Source organism: Haplochromis burtoni, unplaced genomic scaffold, assembly GCF_018398535.1.
Source record: "Haplochromis burtoni strain Fernald_Lab_line unplaced genomic scaffold, NCSU_Asbu1 Contig_736, whole genome shotgun sequence".
Taxonomy (NCBI): Eukaryota; Metazoa; Chordata; class Actinopteri; order Cichliformes; family Cichlidae; genus Haplochromis; species Haplochromis burtoni.
In genome coordinates, this window is record NW_024583097.1 from 134487 (window position 1) to 155365 (window position 20879).

General features: G+C 38.7%; 1 protein-coding gene across 1 annotated transcript; it reads left to right on the plus strand.

Moving 5' to 3' along the window:
• Window positions 1–9691: 9691 nt before the first annotated feature.
• Window positions 9692–20839, plus strand: LOC102307219 (cysteine-rich protein 2). Its single transcript, XM_005950688.3, has 8 exons — window positions 9692–9900; window positions 14287–14381; window positions 15966–16023; window positions 16113–16244; window positions 17078–17146; window positions 17294–17388; window positions 18616–18673; window positions 19252–20839. The coding sequence occupies exons 1-8, from the start codon at window positions 9858–9860 to the stop codon at window positions 19314–19316; spliced, it is 615 nt and encodes a 204-aa protein (XP_005950750.1). The 5' UTR covers window positions 9692–9857; the 3' UTR covers window positions 19317–20839.
• The last annotated feature ends 40 nt before the right edge of the window (window positions 20840–20879 follow it).

A 20879-nucleotide genomic window follows, 5' to 3' on the forward strand; every position in this document is an offset into this window, starting at 1 on the left:
TATTCTCTTGATCTAATGACACATCTCTGAAGATTCTCCTCAAAGATATCTAAAAATAATGTTTCCAGTGAGTAATGACGTGTCGCTTCCTTTTAGTGACTTCAATCATTTCTTCCAGTCAAAAGCATTTGCTAAATTAGTTGCGATCATCTGTTTAATCTATCACAGTTTAAAGTTAAACATTAACACGTTATTATTATTGGATACATTTGTTTACTCTAATCCTGTGTAATTGAGAATTGTGTTATTATGGGGTTAGAAATGGCAGTTGTGGGGTTATTAATAAAAGAGGGAGTTGGAGGCTTGAACAGCGTAGTATTTTTAGAAAAAAAACATTAACATCGTGATGTTGTGGCACTGTGTGTCATGGTCCGGAGTCTGTGACTCCGTGTTTATTTTTTCGTTTATTTTTATTCTGTGGTTTTGGTTACCTTGGGTGTTTGTACTCTTCTGCTTCATGTTCCTATGTTCTGTGTCCCCCAGTCTGTGTTAGGTTGGTGTGTTATGTCATTACGTGTATGTGTTTCCTGTTTTACTTTGAAGGTCCGTGTCTGATCTCAGTGTGTCAATTTACTTTTCCCCTGTCTCGTCAGGTCAGATTACTCCCAGCTGTGCCCTCCTTTTGTGTCTCATTCCCTCGTTATCCTTCTGTGTATTTAAACCTCATGTCTGCCTTTGTTATTTGCTGGTTTGTCTGTGTTGTTCCCCTTGGTCTCCCTGCGTCTTGCCGTACTGCCCTGCAGCTTCATTCTGGTTTGTTTTATTAGTTTTTCCCAGTTTAGGTTTACCAGTTTCATGTTCACCCACCACTTCTGTTTGTATCTTAGTGATGGGCAGATGAAGCTTCATGAAGCATTGAAGCTTTTCATCCAATTGGTTCACCCCAGCGCAAAGCTTCTTGAAGCTTCATTTGCTCTAGTAGGACATCTACTGGAAAATGTAAAAATATTAGTTGGCATGAATTTGAAGAGTGTGACCTTTTGCACACAGCCTGTAAATGTCAACAACAAAAGGAGTGTGTAAAACATGTATATTGTAGTGATGGCAGTATACTTTGTATATTTATAGTGGCAGTATGGAAAATGATCATTTGGAAATGCTTAAAATGGAAATGATCATTTACTGTGAGGTGAGGTGTGGTTGGGGTGTGGACAGTAGTTGTGCTTTTGTAACGTTGAGGTATGGACAGCTACACACTGAGGCGTCAGTCCTGCCTGTTCACATTTTATTCAGTAAAAACTAAATTTTCACTGCTTTTATAACCTTTAGTGGGGAGAACATAGTTAGGATTTAATGATTTAACAAATCTTTTAAATCCTTTGTCCTCCACAATGCTAAATGGCTGGGAGTCCTCAATCACCATGCTAACCAGGTCTTCATCTATTTGAGATTGTTCTCCTGAGGAAAGACAATAAAGACAAAGCACAAATATAAATATCACACACGTAACTTATACCAGTTGTATAATATTGTTATATCATTTAGTAACATTACTGCATGCTATATTATCATGGCATTTGATGGCTCACCTGGTCTTGCTCCACATTCGGTGTTCCCCTTATTCTCATGCAAAGCTCTGTAGTGCCTAAGCATGGATGAGGTGTTGTTGTTATATCCCAGCTCCCTGGCACATAGCAAACACTTCACCTTGTACAAAAGTAAAGCCGCTTAACATAAATTGTATTGCACCATCAGTATCATGAAAATACATCTTCTGTAGAAATTTACATACCTTGTTGGGAGGAACAAGATCAAAATGTTCCCACACAAGGGAGGACATCCTCCTCTTCTTAGCTGGCTCCATTCTCTCCTGACTTTCTCTCCTCACTCTCATAAACCTCCAAACTGTCTCCAAACTCTCACTAACCGCAACTCTCCATCAAACACCCACATTTTGAATGAAGTCTGAGGGGTTTATATCGCTGTCATAGCTCGCGGCAAAGTTCGAACCACTTCATGAACCAGTCACGTGGTACAGCCGGGCAGCGAGGCTTCGGACATCATCATTTTCAGCTCCTCCCATAAATGAAGCAAGCCTCGATACACGCATCGCGGAAACGCCCCCTCCATTACTCGACAAAAGCTTCGAAGCCTCGATACAGAACGTCACATCACTATTGTATCTACTCCTGTTCAATAAATACTCACCTGCACCAGAGCTGCCGCATTTATGGAAACAGAATATGGAAACAAGTTTGTTTCTGTCGATATTAAATTATTCATAATGAGGCACTTGAGACAATTGATGTTTGTTTTTCTTTACTTAAAATTTTATTTTTGAGGTTCATGTTGGGACTCTCTTCAACTCTCTGTGAATGATACTCATGGCTATTGATCAGTGGGTTTTGGTCAGTGGTTGTTGATCAATGGTCATGAGAATTTGCATAATTAAGATTAAGGAACTGACCTCCCAGCCCATTGTTGTCATGGTCCCCGTGTCTGCCCGGCTGACTCAGGTTGGCTACATATGTTTCTTGTTTACATGTACCTCTCTCACGCTTGCCGTGTCTTGCTAGGGCAAAGCTCATTGCGGGCTCCTGCCCCTGGCCCTCGCACCTGAAGTTAATCACACACCTGTGGCTCATCACCTAAACTCATCCACTACTTAAGGCAGTGGCTGGAAACATCTCGTCGCTGGACTATTGAGTAACCTCGGTAGTAAGCTCCAGAGTACTAGTCTCTTGTTGCCTTTTCGTATCGCTGACCCTTTGGATTAATCACTTGTTGTCTGTAAACAGGAATTCCGTTTCCCTGGAACCCTTGGTGTGCGGGCTGCTGGTGTGCTGTGTTTTTTGTGAAGTCCCTCGTGTGTGAAGAGCTCCTTTCCCGGATTTCCCTGTGCCCTGGATTTCCCCCGTCCTCTCACTTGTATATATTTACACCTGGTGTTGTATAGTAATAAACGGAACTGTATTCTAGCTGCCTTGTCTGCGCTTGAGTCCATCCCACTTCGTGACAATTGTTCCTTCAGTGGGCTGGTTTCAGTCACCATGCAAATTTACTGTTTATAAGATTTGGGGAAACCTGCAGTCAGCTGAGACTGAAGAAGTCACTTGGATGAGTGACGAAACGTTTCTCCCACAAAACGCTACGTCCAGATGAGCAGAATCAACTTTTGGAGATTTACTTTCCTGCATGATTGAGAATGCATCAAGACCTGTTATCAACCATTTCATAACAACAGAAACATGTTTATATGTTCAAAAAGGGGGACCTAGTGCTAGAGCAGCTTTCATCAGAGTGTTAACACTCAATTTCTTGGCAATTTCTGACAAGAAATGCACTCTAGAAATTGACAGCCACATTAGGGCCATCTTATATCTTCACTAGTAACTTAACATCTCCAACTTTGTCTTACGTCATTTACCAGACCACTGCAAATGTTTGTGTTTAACCCTAAATTGTGATACATTAAATGGATTATTTCAACTAATTCAACAAATGTTGGAAACAGAAGCAAAGTGACACCTCCTTACTCATGCAACACAGATACAGTATATCTTTAGATGAAATTTTAGACATGCGTCATTAGAGTAGAGACTGAACCCACATAGCAAAATTGGTATGGCCCATTGATGGCCCTTTGGTGGCCCAGACCTGGTTTGCCAGATGTGGCCCACACATGGGCCAGCACAAGGCCAGTTGCAGACACACTGGTGGTCTTGTGCTGGTCCATGTGTGGGCTCTGGCCCCAGATGTCAGCCTAATGTGTACCTTTCTCAAGCCATGTAATAACAACATGTGCCGGAACATAACTGTGCAAAAGCACCATGACAAAACTCTGTTCAGACACTGAATGGACTGAGACTTTTCTACTCTCCCGGATTACTCAAAGTACCATATGCCACACTCACCCAATTACACACTTTCTACAAAACGAGTGCTTCCTAACTACATTCATACACATTCACACTCTTCACATGCAGACTGGAGGAGCCAGGGATCGAATCACTTACCTTCCAATCAGTAGGGGACCTGCTCTAATTCCTGAGCTACAGCCACCCAGTCTTAACTGTAAGTAAACCCTCACTAGGTTTTGGATAAAGTGTACACTCACAAACCTGTCAAACCTGCGTTTGAAACGCTGGCTGCAATATTTGTTGCAATACTATATGTTCCCATGTTCCTATGTTCCTAAAATAGGAACATAGGAACATAAATAGTGCCATCATTGCCAGACCTGGCCCACATCTGGTTAACATACACCCTACCATCACACCAGTCAGCCAGAAGTGCCAGCTTGATGCCGGATCCAGGGAAGACCTGTTTTCTATGAGCCTGGGCCACATAAACCAAACCATAATCGGGCCAGATATTGCATGCCATCACATAAACAGTGCCATCTACGCCAGGCCTGGCCTATATCTGGATGACGTACCGCTTACCATGCCAGAAGTCAGCCAGCAGTGCCGGCTTGACACCAGATATGGGCCAGACCTGTCTGCTATGTGGGAAAGAGAGAATGCACTATCATCACATTCCGGTGAATCCAGTGTATTTATTTCTTTATATATTTTTCCATTTAATGATTTTGAAAATTACATGTAATGGTAAATGGCCTGTATTTATAAAGTGCTTTACTAGTCCCTAAGGACCCCAAAGCGCTCTACATATCCAGTCATCCACCCATTCACACACTGGTGATGGCAAGCTACAGTGTAGCCACAGCCGCCCTGGGGCGCACTGACAGAGGCGAGGCTGCCGGACACTGGCGCCACCGGGCCCTCTGACCACCACCAGTAGGCAACGGGTGAAGTGTCTTGCCCAAGGACACAACAACCGAGACTGTCCAAGCCGGGGCTCGAACCGGCAACCTTCCGATTACAAGGCGAACTCCCAACTCTTGAGCCACGATCGATCGCCCGTAATGAGAGATACAGCACACATTATTTTAAAATTTAAACCAAATATGAGACACAAACTGGTAAAAACGTAATTAATTTGCTGGTAAAATATCTCTTTCATTTTTGACAACAGCAGCATCTGGGAAACAGTCTTTTTTCACTGTTTAGAGATGGTGATGAAGACTCTTTGCAGCGTGATGATTGCTCAGCATAACTGCAACAGTATTATATGGCTCTTCACTGAGTTTAGAAATAGTACCACTCTTTGGACATGGGCAGACTGACAAAGGAGCTGAAACTAAATCAGACAGACAGTGTGTTAAAGCAAACTGTGGTCTGGTTACAAAGAAGGTTACACATCAAGATGTTTGTCAGGACAACTACAGACAGTTCATGTCAGGAAGACAACAAGAAACAGACTCCCATGTACATCTTTCTATTGTTTACATCTTAATGTTGTCACCTCAAAATCAAACATGAAAAGTCTACTTTAAATGTGCAGCTAATAAACTTTAAAATTTGAAAAAGAATAAATAAAATAAAAATTAAGAGCTTAAATATACAATACAATCTGATAACAATACAGCTGCTGCAGAAAAATCAGCAGTGTCACTGTGCATGAGAAGAAAAGTACTGTACAGTAGTTTACTCCTAAAAACACTGTATGGCTAAAACTAGAAAATACCTATGGCAAGTGTAGTTTATGTGAAGCCAGGAAGGAAATCCATGAAAAATGCAGAGATTTTAAGTCAACAGAATTCTTGGTATTACAGCTCTATCATTAAGACAAGGGGGGATCTGAGGAATTACAATTGTTATTGCATAAACTTAATGTTTAGATGTGCATATGGCAGCTGTGGTAGTGTTTAAGAGTGTGAGAGTAAAGAATATTTAAAAAAAATACAATTCAAATGTAGACTTTATGAAAATTTGATGAAAGGTAAGTACAAATGGGTGTATTGTTTTAGAATGATATATTAATTACTTGCTTTGTTTGTGTTTTCTTTTCCAATGCTGCCTGTCTTTTTGTACATGAACACTGAATGTTCTTGAATAAAAATATCTATTTTGGACTTGTTCCCAGTTTTCTGTGCCCTGCGTCTGGGTCCTCACCCCTGTGAAACTGCTAAAAATACTTCAGAAAATGAAATGAGAGAGTCAATGCCTGCTTCAGAACCTTGTTTGGTAAATATTAAAACACAATTACAGTCAATGAGACTTGATTCGATCATTCAGTTTTACAACACTCCACAGTCACAGACATTTCAAGCATTCAAACTGTCATCTTTATAATCAAAAAATCTAAATAAGAGCAGAACAACTCAGAGTTCAACCTCAGGGCAGCTCTAGAGGAACAGATGGACTTCAGTGTCTCGCTCAAGGGAGCAGGGGTGAGAGTTATTTCAGTAGGGTAAAGCATCATTTACCTAAATGTCCAAATGTCTCACTTAAATTAAAATCTACTTTTCTCACTGTTAGACCAATGCAGTTACATCTGTTAAAGCAAGGAAGTCAAATATAATAAAATTATTGAAATATTCTCAAAATTAAGAAAGAATCTGATCACAGTTTTCTATCCATTTCCTGTCCTGTTAGTGTTTGGGATTTTTTTGTTTGTTTGTTTTCTAGTATAATTTATGGTATTCTGGGGTATGTCACACTAGTAAAGCATCCACTTCTTGAGAGAATTGTTCTGTATATGCTTACAAATGCAAAATTCAGCACTTGATATTAAAAATACTTGTGTGTCTCAATTTATGTTTATAGAACGGACAATATACATACACTACAAAAAACCCAAGAAAATCACATCTAATATTTTTTTTTTTGACAAATAATGTCTACCTGAATCCTTGGAATGATGGGAAATACAAGATTTTAAGGCAGTTTCACCACTGATCTCAAAGTTGTGGCGCGAGCAAATAACAACTTTCTGTGTCAAGCTGACTCGACTTGCATGTCAACAAGCTCTACTGTAACTGCAATTTGGCCCTACTCTCTTCAAATCACAGTGTGCATACTGTGTCAAAAGCTGTGGATGAAGTCGTGTTTCACATTTTGATCACTGATAAAAAGGTGTCACAGGTTTTCACTGGATGCACCTGTAGATGAAGGAGGAAATTAATAGGAAACTCGAGATTTTGATTTAACAGCTCCATCATCCTTTTTTTTTTGTTTGTTTGTTTTACAGATCTCGTCAAAGAAGCAGATCCAATGTGAACTATATCTGTTTCCTCCAGAATATTATCCAGAGTATTTGGATGATCTATCTTTAAAGTCATGTTGCTATTGCAGAATGTGTTTTTCATTGTTTCATAGCAACACTTGCACCAGTGGTTACTGTGTTTTGTGTTTATGTTAACAGAGAGCTGCAAAAGTAAATTCAAATAGTGTCCCATGAGAAATAACACAAATACTCATCTTAAATTTACTTTCCTCCATAAAAGTAACAAAGTGTCACTGACTGGTGATTTAACCCAGTATTCCTGTATCATAACTTTTAGTTTCTTTTTCTGGACCCCCTTATATAACACAATTGTAGAGTAACACATTCTAAAAATCTCTGTTTCCCCATCTTCTATCACTTAGTTAAACAAATTGTAGTCCTTTTATTTTTAACAACGTAACAGCAATTAGCTACAAGCTAATTCTTTCTTGTTTTTCTTTTCTTTCTGTATTGTGCTGTATTATTCTCTTCTTGGTGTTATTTTTGCTAAATTAAATTACCTGAACTGGACCTTGATTTTAATATTTAAACATTAAGCAAAATCATCATCCTTTAAAAGCCAAATGAAGCCACGAGGGCTAACAGTGATGCACAGCTGCCTATTTTTTTGTTGGCAAGTAGTTGCAGACTATTAGTGTAGTTATATTAATAAAATACTGTTGTACTTATTTATGTGTTTATTCCTTGCCCATATTGCACTTGGCAAGCTGAACAACTTGAGCAAGGGTCCAAACAGAGTCAGGACTCCCACACTTTTAAAATAAATTATATCTCCTAAAAACAATCAGGTTGTCCTTGTGTAGCTTTCATACACATGAAATGCAATATGAGAGGCTTTTAGGTTGATCAGAGACAGAAGCCGCTTCAGAGCTGAGCCTCTGCTTCACCAATGACATATAGTTAATGTGGATATCTGTACCAAAGGTTTCAGACAGACTCAATCCGGAGGTGTTTATTTTAAGATTAGTGCATTCCCAGGCCCCATTTGGCTCAAGACCAAATGTACTAACCACAGACAAAAAAAATCTGCTACTGTTTCCATCTTTGCTAAAGTTTATGTGTGTTTACACTACGTGTCTGCCAAGGAGACTTAATAAAAAAAAGTTTTACTGATGCAGTTTTCTGGTTGAATATTCTCTGCTCACTGTCTCCTAATGCTTTATTCATTTTATGTGGGTTTCAGTAAACTGAATTTAAAAACTTGGATGGGTGGGTTCAGGTGGTGAATGGCTGGGACTGGTTAGCCACCACCATTTTGTCCGTCTGTATCTGGAAGTCCCACAGGATCTTAGCTCGGTCATTCTCCATCCCTCTTAGGGGCACCTCCCATTTTGACCTCAGGACTTCAAGGTTATACTCAGCACAGATGTTTCTGTACACTATGCCAGCCACTTGGTTATGGCGTTCCATGTATGCCTTGCCTGCTAGCATCTTACAGTGTGTGAATGTGTGTGTGAATGGGTGGATGACAGGTTGTGTAAAGCGCTTTGAGGTCCTAAGGGACTAGAAAACCGCTATCCAAATACAGGCCATTTACCATTTACTTACACCCTGCTGTTATGTGCTGGATTGTCTCTGGAGCATCTTTATACAGCCTGCACCTGGGGTCTTGCCTGGTGTGATAGACCCCAGCCTCTATGGATCTTGTACTCAGAGCTTGTTCTTGTGCTGCCATGATTAGTGCCTCTGTGCTGTCTTTCAGTCCAGCTTTGTCCAGATGGAAAATATCAAACGCCTGTCAGCAGCTGGTTTGTTTAGTAGAACTAAGAGAAAGAAACAACTACACTGTCAATGACTTACCAAGCATTTAAAGAAATATCATCCTATTACATTTTTTCTGTATACACTGTGTTTTTATTACTGTTTCTGTTTTATTTTTGGTTATGTTGCATAGTGTTCCATATCTTCATAATAATATGTTGTGTCATTTTGAGACATTTAATATTCTAAATTTGCCACTTTGTGAGGACAATTTTCATATCCTGGTGATTTCTCTGAATTTTTTGCCCTTTTCTGTCTAAAATAGTCAAATAATTTAGTGTTGACATTTTATTCTTAACCCCACGTAAAAGTCGTTTGTCTGTCAGCTCCCTGGTATCTCTGGGCCAAGAATGCGGAGTAATATACTTGGGAGCTGCGGAGCATCACTTAACATTCCCTGTGCAGAGCTATGCTGTGTAACCTAACAACCACACAGGGGAAACAAACAGAACTAAAAGGCAACACTGATTAATGCAGAAGAGCTAACTTTGCTAGGATATCAGATTAACCAGATTTCCAAACCAGAGGCTGGCACAGCAATGTATATATGTGCATATGGGTTTACAATAATTAATGGAGTAGAACGTGTGCAATAAAAACTTTCTTTAATGCTCTCTTGGTTTTTAAAAGTGTAACTAGAGCCTTGGGCTGATGCTGGTACTATATTGAGAAATTTGAGTGGCAGCAGTGCATTCAGCAGATGTTCTCTGGAAATGATGATAATGTAAAAAGCAATGTGATAATTTGGCCGAGGCTTTTTTTTTTTTTTTTTTGAAAAAGCTTTTACAGGATATGCAGAGGCATAAATGTACATTTTTGTCTGGTGGGTTGCGAGCTGCATGATGTCACCCCGAGGGCGGAGTTATACAATTGAAAGAGAAGAAGCAGAGGGTGGATGTGAGGCGCAGTCTCATCACAGTCACCGCCGCCGTCAGCATCATCTGAGGTGTGTCTGCGCCGCCGGAGCTGCAGACAGACAGAAAGGACCAACAGAAAAAGATCCTGTTCCTCTCTTTACACCGACTATGGCGTCAAAATGTCCAAAATGCGAGAAAACGGTGTATTTCGGTGAGTGAGCAGCCGCTGCAGAGGCCGCCCAGCATCATAATTCTAACAGATGCGATGACCGCTGGGTGGGAGTGTTATAGTCAACCGGGGGGTGGTTATAATATGAAAGACTGACAGTGCAGTATTCTTTAAATCGACTTTTACTTATAATCGATAACGTGTTTTCTCGGATACAACATAATGAGAATTTGCGGATACATCACTGATTTTAGAGCTCTACAGAAGATTTGCATCCATTGATCAAAATGGGCATTGTTTTGTCATAAATAGGCTTATCGAGTCTCCCACACACAGAGAGACATAACTATTTAAGACACTCATTCATCCTGTTGGATGATTTTTATTATGTGTTAGGTGGAAACAATGATTAGAATCGTGAATGGTGGATTTTTGAATTCATTTACACATATGAATTATTTATTGGTAGTACATTAAAAATGCATTCACACTAAATCACTCATTATTTCCTTTACCATTTGCACAGAACAAAGAGATTTTTAACTGGAATCCTTTGAGGTTTTGTGTGATGTTATCTTGTGGGCAAACTAACTAATAGAGTCTGTCTTTATATTCATCGATCACATTCTTGCATCCTTTTTATTGGACCACACATTTACCGTGTTGTCTATCTTTGTTGGGGTAATAACAGCTGATCAGTCAAGCCAGTATTAGTCAAACTAATTATATACAAGTGTCACAACATAATCTCCACATCAGTGATATTTATATTTACAGTGTGAAAATGTTACTGTCGTGTCACTGAGTCAAAGTACTTTAAAATATACAGTATGAATATTATTTGTCTTTATACAGTGGCATCCTCTGTCACTGTATGGGGCATAATTTCACCCACGTAAAGGCATGTAAATTTATTCATTTATCTATTTTAACCTGTCAAATTTGATTTAAAGCTTGAGAGTCTTTTACAGAATATATCAAAATAAGCATGTAACTACATTACAATACAAAACTCTGGGTCCTAAAAGCAGTCCAACAGAATGTCAGAGAAATTCACAGCTGAGTACCACGGACACGTTGCCAGATTGGATGTGAAATCAAAGTGACAGTTTTTCTCTAAAACTGATCCAAAAATTCCCCAGATGGTGAATCTCAGAGTCCAACAGACAACTGGTGCATATCGACACAACCCATATCAGGCAGTGATGGGTTCACTATCTTTGGATAAGATTACAGGGAGCCATTAACAGACCTGTAGTCATAGCCTCAGCTGTGTTTTCTGACAGCTTGTGAAAAATCCTTTTTATGTTGGCTTTTAGAAGCAGGTAGGATGAGTTTAAGCATGTTAATGCCTGGTTACTGGATACTATATTCACTTGATAGTAGACAATACTGTCAAATAGGGTGAGGTACTATGATACTAAGGAGTTAATTTAACATCTATTTTTAGCTTCTTCTTTTTTCCATTTTGGTGCAATGCCATATGGCATGGTAAATAATTGATTGATTTGCCAATTGGTTTTATGGATCAATATTCTTTTTGTTCTTTCCCCTTCCCCATTTCTCTGGAAAACAACAGCAAAACCACACCCTGCAGGCTCAGTCAAACTGCTGCTCTCTCTCTCTCTCTTTTGAAACTCTGCAGGAAATTAGAAGCTTTAAAAAAAAAACGAGGTTCTGCAAAAATGTATTCCTCCTAGAAGTGGATACTGTTGTTTTGCAGGGGATTTTATTACAGTAGAGATAGTTTAGCCTTTAGGATTTCTGGATGCAAAGTTCTCGATAGCCATAAAGAAGATGATGCTCGAGACACGGAGTCTATAATGTGATTTTTAAATAATAAACTGAGCTAATGTGATTTCTTCAGTAAATTCAGTTCCTTGAGTAAGAACCCAGAAGAAAACCAATGTTATGCTGTGCAGACTGGAGCCCTTCACCATCCAGGCATATTTCTGTGTGTCGGTGTGACTTACTGTCAGATATCACACTGACAGGGAGGCCAGGCATTGAGTCTAAACAGGAAGTGTCATGTTGTATCAGTCTCAGGGTATCAGCTGAGATATTTTGGGAGAAGGACAAACAGATAAGCAACTGTCAGTGAATTTCTCGCTTCCTCTGTCCATCCTCCTGTCTTTTAGACAAAAAAGTCTCTGTGACTGAAACTGCGGGTCTTAAAAAGGGGGTTATGATGTTTTTCTTTTGACTGAACAGAGTAATATTTGTTTTCCCTCTTGACTCACACTGTATGTATTTTTCCCTTGCAGTCACATAAATAACTGGGTAGAAAAAAAAACAGTTCAGTCATGACCGCTGTAGTCCACAGAAGACAGCTCTTTCCATCTATGGTAATTTGGTGGTACAGTGTGGTACAGCTCTGTCCTACCATAATGTGCAGAAATTAAAAGTTGGTGGTGGAAAGAGCAACAGCAAGACCCCCTGTACAGAGCAGAGCAGGTATCACATGACCATGGATAATACCTTAATAAGGAGCAGCATGAACGGGAAGAGCATGGGTGGAAGTGGGTTGCAAAGTGACTTGGACAACAGAGTAATTTGAACACACTGTACTATGTGTTATGTTTGCAGCAGGTGTCATTAAGGTGCACTCTAGTTTCTGGGATTTCCAACTTGTATTTGTGTCCATTATGCTAAAAGGGATTGCATTCATTTCCAATTCAGTATTTTCATTAAAGGGCTCAATCAAAGTGGCTGTGCTGGATTCAAAGTTGAAAATGATTGTTAACTATCTTATTCTTGGCCTCGGTGAAGTCCTTCACTCCATCCTCCATGTGAAACAAGTTGTTTTAGTTCTTCTCTCTTTATGCCCACTTTTAGACATGTTAGACATGTTAGACATGTCACACATATATGTGTGAAAGTTACTGCAGTTTTTGCTTTGTGTGTATGAGTTCCACCTTCGTTAAACACAGTTTTAATGTTAAAGGACTAGTTGGTTGTCAGTTTTGTGGGTTTTTGATATGGTATATATTCACTACTCTGTGGTTTTAAGCATTAAGACTGGAAACAGAGGAAAACCTCCAAACGTCCCTGCTGTGCTAACATTATCCAAAGATCATCCATTATCCAGACAGGAAAGAGATCAGTTGTTTGATCGACCTCGCCAAATTTTAAAAAAGGTATTTTTTAAGACTTCACATTTAGATTTACCTTCAGATTAAGGTAACTTTAGTATGTGAAGGGATGGAAGAACAGACAGTAGCTCTATTAAAAAAAGGAATAAATAAGAAAAATGGAAATGTCTGAGTCACCACACTGCCCTTTAGAAAGCAGTGGAAAGAATGTGCTTCAGGCTGATATGAACTCATAAGTGCCCATTAAATGTCGTCTGTCACTTCGACCGTCACTCGGCTGTTATAATTCAGAATACATTAGTGCTTATGTTGTGTATTCAGGTTGTGTCAGAAAATATAATTGCTACTGTACTTCACATGCTGACACACACCCCCACAAAAACCTTAATAACAGTGCATATCATTTCTTCCAAAGGTTGCTGGACCCATATGTGAAGGTTGATTTCATGGCAAAAATAGCTACTTTTTGTATCAAAATAACCTTTTTTTTTTTAAGGACAAAATGTTTCTTTTTCTCATAGAAAAGATGGGTTCTGTTCAAAGCAGCAGCAAAAGGATCCTGCGTGTGGAGGAGTGTTTGCACTGGTGCACAAATAAAGTACAAAAAGAAAGAGAAAAAAAAACATTTTCCCCTTTCTCTGCATTCAGTGGCAGCGCTCTTTTCTAAGCACTAAAGCACTGACCCATAGAGGATGGCTCTTTCTCAACAGTCACTGCATTTATTTTGTAAAAGTATGACTCAGAATTAATTGAGTGCACTTATAATCAGATTTTATTAACATATTCCCTCTGTCAAGAATGCCATGTGATTGGTACTGTATGATTTGTTAGTTTGTTTATTAGTTTTCAGGATTACTCAAAAGGTTATACACAGATTTGAATTCAAACTTTACCAGAGTTATAAACTGATCCAACTTAAAAGTAAGTAATATTTGTTAGTGTGTTAGTGGGGGCAGAACTGTAGTGCCGTGATCAGAGCTTCACACCAAGAAGGTCCTGGGTTTGAATCCAGCCTTCTGAGTAGAGATTGCATATTTCTTTTCCTTTGTGGGTCTTCTGGTTGCAGTGGGTTCTTCCCAAAATTCAAATAATCTAAATTGTTTATAGCGTCCCCGCCCACTCACACACATACACACACTACCAATGAATTATTGCAAACTAGTCCAGATATCGTTTTGGATCCAAAGACTTATATATGCATGCTGTGACGAACTTGTGACTTCATTAACTTCATTATATTATAAGAAATTCCAGGACTAAGTCCATTTATTTTATGTTTCATAAACCAAAAGCACGATATAACATCAAACAATCTTTGTCTCTTCCTGTCCCACAGCGGAGAAAGTGTCATCTTTAGGGAAAGACTGGCACAAGTTCTGTCTAAAATGTGAGCGCTGCAACAAAACTCTGAATCCGGGAGGCCATGCTGAGGTAACAGGATGTGAAGAATGTATATGCTTCATTTTCCTTAAGCAGTTATGATTTGTTTTTGTTTTATGAAGTGCAAATATTTCATGTTCAAAGGTTATGTTGGTAGGCTACATTGCATCAACATAATAAACCGTGACTGCGAACAATAATGTCCCATGCACTGTGAGGCTGTAAGCCTGGTTTGATGGTAAAATACAGACTTTTTGAAATCAACCAAAAAACCTGATCATTTAACATCAGCAGAAAGTAGCTGGATTTTTTGGACAGTTACTGTGCTGTCTTTGAAAACACGTATGTACTGTGCAGGAAAGTCAGTACCTGTGTATCTTCAGTGCGTCACTCCTCCGAGAAACCTGGAAGCGCCTGTACTTTACTAAGGAGTTTAACATTGTCTGACATTGTTGTAGAGAACCATAAACCAGAAGGCGTAAATCTCAGAGACAACAGGGTTTCACACATCTTAGTGCTTTGATGAGATGGCAGTTTCAACTGTTGATTAAAGAAAATAGACTTGAATCGTGGTTATGTGCATGTAGTGCAAGTTAAATATGAAAATGAGTATGCTTAGCCTAATCATGTTTAAATAAGCTCAAAGATTTGTACTCTGTGTCCCCCTTTAATCATTGTTATAATGCATTTATATTCACATATGACAGCTCATCATCATTCACAATGCATGATGTTCTTCAGTCTGTTCAGAACAAACTCGGTACAAAATTAGCTGTACATAAAATTAACAACTCAGCAGCCTGTTATTTAAAACTCATCAGACTTATCAGATTAAACTGTTTGTGGCTCTTGCTGTGTTTTAATTAGATTTTAAGAAGGAAGGGATGTACTGAAAATCACAGATGAGCTGACAATGGTATTCATTGTACGCTGCTAAAATGCATTGATTTAGTCAGTGAGAGCAACTTTATTGTCCATTATCTCCGTATTTTCTTCACAGTGCTTCATTTTGGCCTTTATTGTGCACATTTGTCTGCTTTCAGAATGGTTTTATTGTTAGTCTTCAGTTTTTTTTTTTGGTCTTGTCATGTGAACCACTTTGACATGCATATTTGCTTGAAAGGTTCAATTGAGTTTAGCTGAAAAACACATCCTGTGTGAATGTACATTCCTGGGATGACTGAAAAAACTCCACAGAGTATTTATATAAACGATGACAGTGTCTAGATGACAAGGAGCATTACTTTTACTGAATCAGTGAGGCTTATTTTATGTCTAAAAACAAAAGTGAGATAAGGGCTTTTATTACCATAAAAATAAATGGTTAGACAAACTCAAATGCCATCAAATGCGGTCCAAGTTTGGAGGATTATGTGAATCCACACAGACTGAAAACAACAGTTTATATAACTGCCGTTTTTTTTTTTTCTTTTTTCCGTCTGGTTCATAATATTAACAGTTACAGGTATAGCTTCAGTCCATTTCTATCTGCTTGATATTTTTTTTATTTGTATTTAAGGTCAACTGGAATCACAATTTCCCTGAGGGAACCTCCCCAGGGGTTAATAAAGTTCTATTCTATTCATGTGTTAAGTAATGGATGTTTCCTCTGTCTGTCCCCTTTACACTGTGCAGCATGATGGAAAGCCTTATTGCCACAAGCCATGCTACGCCACCCTCTTTGGACCAAAAGGTGGGGTTTCTCCCTGATGTGCAAATACAGACAATGAACACAGATTGATAAAACTTAGATTTATGAATTCTACCATTTGATGTTTTTAGGTGTAAACATCGGTGGAGCTGGATCCTACGTGTACGACAATCCTGTCAACGAAGCCCCTGCAGCCGTTTCCTTGGAAACAAACGCCAAACCAGAGGAGGAGAAAAAAGCCCCCGCACGGGGACCAGTGAAGGGTGAGAAATATGTGGAGCAGAAATAGAAAAACTGTCATATGGAAGGAGGAGAAACTCAGTGCCTCTGTGGCAGGATACAGTTTAATTCAGGTTTGGAACAGCAAACTAAAGAACACAAAAGGAATAAATGAGCCCCAGATTTGTTTTAGGGAAAGTGAGAATTAATGGAGAAAACTAAGGACAGAAATATGAAGAATCAAAGCTAAAGGACTAAAGTAAAAATATCAATTAGTGCCTTAATCCTACAGCAAAGTAATGCAGTTACGGGCACTGACATGAATTCATTTTCGTTTTCATTTATTTAATTTTACATGTTTTTATCATTATTATTATTATTATTATTATTATTATTATTATTATTATTATTATTATTATTATTATTATGATGACATTTTTAAACATTTTATGTTTTCCTGTGTATTTTCCCAGACATATTTATTTCTGTAGCCATTATTATTATTTTTATTTTGATGGTCTACACGCATGTGTCTTTAATTATCTTTTTGATGGTTTGTTCAGAAAGTGGTGCAGTCCATGTTCCTGTTGGTGCAAAGGTGCTGATCTCACTACAGCAGATTGATCATTACATCTCAAACTAGAGAACTGAGGCAATCTCTAATGCTGCAAAAACTGGCAGGATTAAATTACCTTACTTCATACCTATAATTATTTAAAACAATATTGTTTTCAGTTAGTTTCTAGGCTTCTGGCTTTACAGTACAACTAAAATGATGTAAACCACAAATTCTATCTAATGGCGTTTATTTAAATCACTAAATATCTGATGTAGTTACTATTAAGTTTTTTTGTTTAATTCATTGTAACTTTTGCAGCTGCAAGCTTCTCATCTTTCTCTGGAGGCCCCAACATCTGCCCCAGATGCAACAAGACAGTGTATTTTGGTGAGCAGAATGCTGTTTCATATTTAAATTCTGCGACAAGCATGTATTTGTCCCACATTTCTACATAAGCATTGGAAACTGTCTGTTTTAGTCCTCTGCTCGGTGTAATGACTGTCTCTACCATGGTCCGTGTTTCTGTCTGTGCAGCTGAGAAGGTGTCATCTCTCGGGAAGAACTGGCACCGGCCTTGTCTGCGCTGTGAGAGATGCAATAAGACTCTGGCACCGGGCAGCCATGCAGAGGTGAGAGATGAGTCAGTTTGCAAAGCTGGAAATCAGAGTATTAGTAAAAATGTTAGTGTTTTTGATTAGATACACAGACAGTTACTCTAGTCATATTCAAAATGTATTCGTTTAATCAAGAAAGATCTCAGAGTGTGAAATCGTTGAACACAATTTTAATTTTCACACAACATCTTCGTCTTTTCTCTGTCATACAGTCATGTATTGTGTTTTCTTTACTGACTTAGATTATGTCACAAGATAGAAAAGGACACATTATCACAAGCTCCAGCTACACATTATGATAAATCTCTGATCTCCATTTTTCAATTTATTATTATGCCAAAAATGTTTAGTGGGTTTCTCTTTTTTTTCAGGTTGTTTTTATGGCTCCAGATTATTTTAATTGTACTAACTTAACATCAGTGCTAGTGATGGCATTTTGCTGTTTTAAAATGCACACAATGAGACTGTAATTATATGTGTGTAACTGTGGGTCTAATCAAGGCGTCATCATGGGTGAAAGACAGAGTCATGTCCTAGATGTTCTACAGGTAGATTGTCAAAAATACACATATAGTATTTGAGTCACATAAGAAAATGTTTTAGTTAATTCAGCCAAAGAATCAATAAACTTCTAACATGGTGAGACATCAGTGCCTGTCTGTTCACAAGAGTCACAAAATGATAACCTAATGGCTTTACACCCAAAGCATTCTGAGGGTTAAGATCACATTTGTCATTTTATAATCAGTAAACGTGAGTCGTGATGGCTCGTGAACCGGATGAGCCACTACATCACTGACATTCATCTTCATGTAATCATCTTTAATTTGTATAGCTGTAATTCAAAGGATTTAGTCTGTCACGCTAAAGTAAAGGTGAGGTGTAACATCTCTGTGGCCACATCCCCATCCAGTTATTGTGCCCCAGACATGAGTTAAAAATAAGCTGAGCCTGTCTAGTGTTAAAATTCAATCCAGCCATCACATGATGAGATGTTGCTGAGGTGTAAAATGTGTTTGTTGCTGAATTTGATTGATGTCAGTTAATAGAAGCTGTTTATATTTAGCATACTGTGTTCTGGGGTTTTCAGCTGGTAGAAAAAAGAGAAAGCAGATAAATGTTGTAGTTGTTTCTATCTCATGTACACTGAATGTTGCTGAGAGTTAAGGTAGAATGAAACACTAAGTGAAAACATTTTCAAATATGGAAGAATTGAGAGGAATGGTTTTCTCTGTGTTTCAGCATGATGGGCAGCCTTACTGCCACAAACCATGCTATGCTGTACTGTTTGGACCAAAAGGTATGTAATCTGAGTATGGGAGGGGGGGACTGGGCTGCGGGGAAGGCTGGTGCTGGACTGTTTTTTAAAACAATGGCACAAACCACTGTGTCCCACAAAAATCTGTAAAATATGTTAATTTAGTGACATAAATACATCTGAGGCAGTCGTATTAGTCAGCTTTCAGGGTAGAAATAAATACTCACTGTTTTATGACCTTGAAGGATCAGATTCAATGTGACCTATAATACCAATATCTATGTCGATGTGAAATGTATATGAAGAGAAAAAAAACTGTGTGAGGATTTAAAAAGTCTAGTAAATACTATAATTGACATGGACAGCTAGTTAGTCTTTATTATTTAGTTTACAAGGCTGGAAAACTTTGGAAAATGTGTCTGTGTTATCATACTCCAGCTCCATGTTATTATAGCAAAGAAGGATACAATTATATGGAGTCGATGTTTGTATTTTTCAGGAACCAATCCCAAAACCTTTGCAAAGTGAACCATAACCAGCCAAATGGTTATTTCGTGTTAATGTATGTTTTTTGAGTGAACAGACCCTTTAAATTTAAACGTCTGGTCTACCCTTCTCAGGCGTAAACACCGGAGGTGTCGGCAGCTACATCTACGACGATCCTGAAGCTGAAGCGCAGTCTTGAGCTCTGAAGCTGCTTCCAGCACGCAGACAGAGAAACGCCACCAGGACCCTCTGTGTCTCTATGATTTGCCTTCAGTGGTCATTGTGACAAATGATATGTACTACACTCACAGGGATGGAAACTTAGATGTTTATGTTGTATTTGTATATTGTTTATATATCTATTTTTTGTACCGAAACAGGCCTTTAATATGTCCTCCCATGTGACTTTCAGATTTGCCTTTGAGTTTCTTGGTTCTCTTTGCCAAATAATTATTAGCCTGTTACTATAGTGAATGAAGGCTCCTGTATTCTTTTCACTCTGGATTAGTAGATTTTTGACTTTTGTGCACTTAAAACATGTACTGTATGAAAACAAACAAACAAAAAAAAAAAGTACCAGCTCTCCAGTTTATAGTCAGTGTTTTTTGAACAAGTTTGTCTTGGTTCTATAAATACGAATGATAGCGTAGTGAAGATACACATTTTACAAAGGAGTGCATTTTAACGAATGCCATTAAGGTGATTTTGAGGGTTGCTGCAAACAAGAAATGATCTGCTGTTCTTCACATTTTATACAGTAAAAGTGTGTGATAGCAAACCTGAGTTCATTGTGACTGTGTTTCTGTTCCCAGCAAATATGGTGGTTGGGGCCTGTGTGAGTTTCAGATTTTATGGAAACCCACACAGCCCACAGTGGGAAGCCAACTGCAGACCCCTGTACTGGCATGAGAGGCAGGACAGATGGGCACCAGAGGGGCAACACATAGTGCGGGCTGCCCACACTAAGCAGAAAGGAGTCCACAGTACCGCTATGCAGTGTACTCACAGTATGCCCACGCTCTAGGTCTGGGCTGCCATACTGGGGACCATCCTTGGCCTCACAGTGTAAGGCCCACCTGTGCTCCCTGGTACATTACAACCAGCAAATGGTATAAAGTCTGAAAAAAAAAACACTACTTTCTGCTGCTCTCTTGTTGCACCACATATTTCATTTTTACATGGATGTCCTTCTTGTCACAAACCCCAAGCATTTATATATTTTTCCAGTCTCAAATGGACATTTGGTTTGTCAGGTCAATGTTTGAACTACAACACCATGGAGGCTTTGAATCAGTCGCCTTCTTTCAGTTTCATTTTTCTGACAGTGTAATATAACATTTGGTTCCATCTCCTCCACACTAGTCACATCTCCCTGTATGGCGTTTCTTTAATTATTATTAATGTCCTAGCAAACATGCCTGCACAGCGCCACACTGGGCAGCTGTGGGTGAACTGTTTGCTGGATACACACACAGTCTATTACGAAACTGTCATGTCAAAGGGGAAACATGATTTAGTTGGTTAGCCTTTTATTCTATAAAGTGTTAAAAAGAATTTCAACCAAAATTTGAATTGTGTCTTCATGTTGCTTGTTATGTGTGACCAACAGCCAGAAATGCCATAAGAAAGGCAAGGCAAGTGTATTTATGTAGCACAATTCAACAACAAGGTGATTCAAGGTGCTTTACAGAGACATTAAAAAAACAAATAAAAAGCATGATTTAAAATTGAAAAAAAGAAAAAAAAAGAAGGAACAGTAGAT

Coding starts and splice junctions, on each gene's coding strand:
- LOC102307219 (XM_005950688.3), top strand. CDS start 9,858: ATGGCGTCAAAATGTCCAAAATGCGAGAAAACGGTGTATTTCG. Junction 16,245..17,077: donor CGCACGGGGACCAGTGAAGG/GTGAGAAATATG, acceptor TAACTTTTGCAG/CTGCAAGCTTCTCATCTTTC. Junction 18,674..19,251: donor TGTACTGTTTGGACCAAAAG/GTATGTAATCTG, acceptor TACCCTTCTCAG/GCGTAAACACCGGAGGTGTC.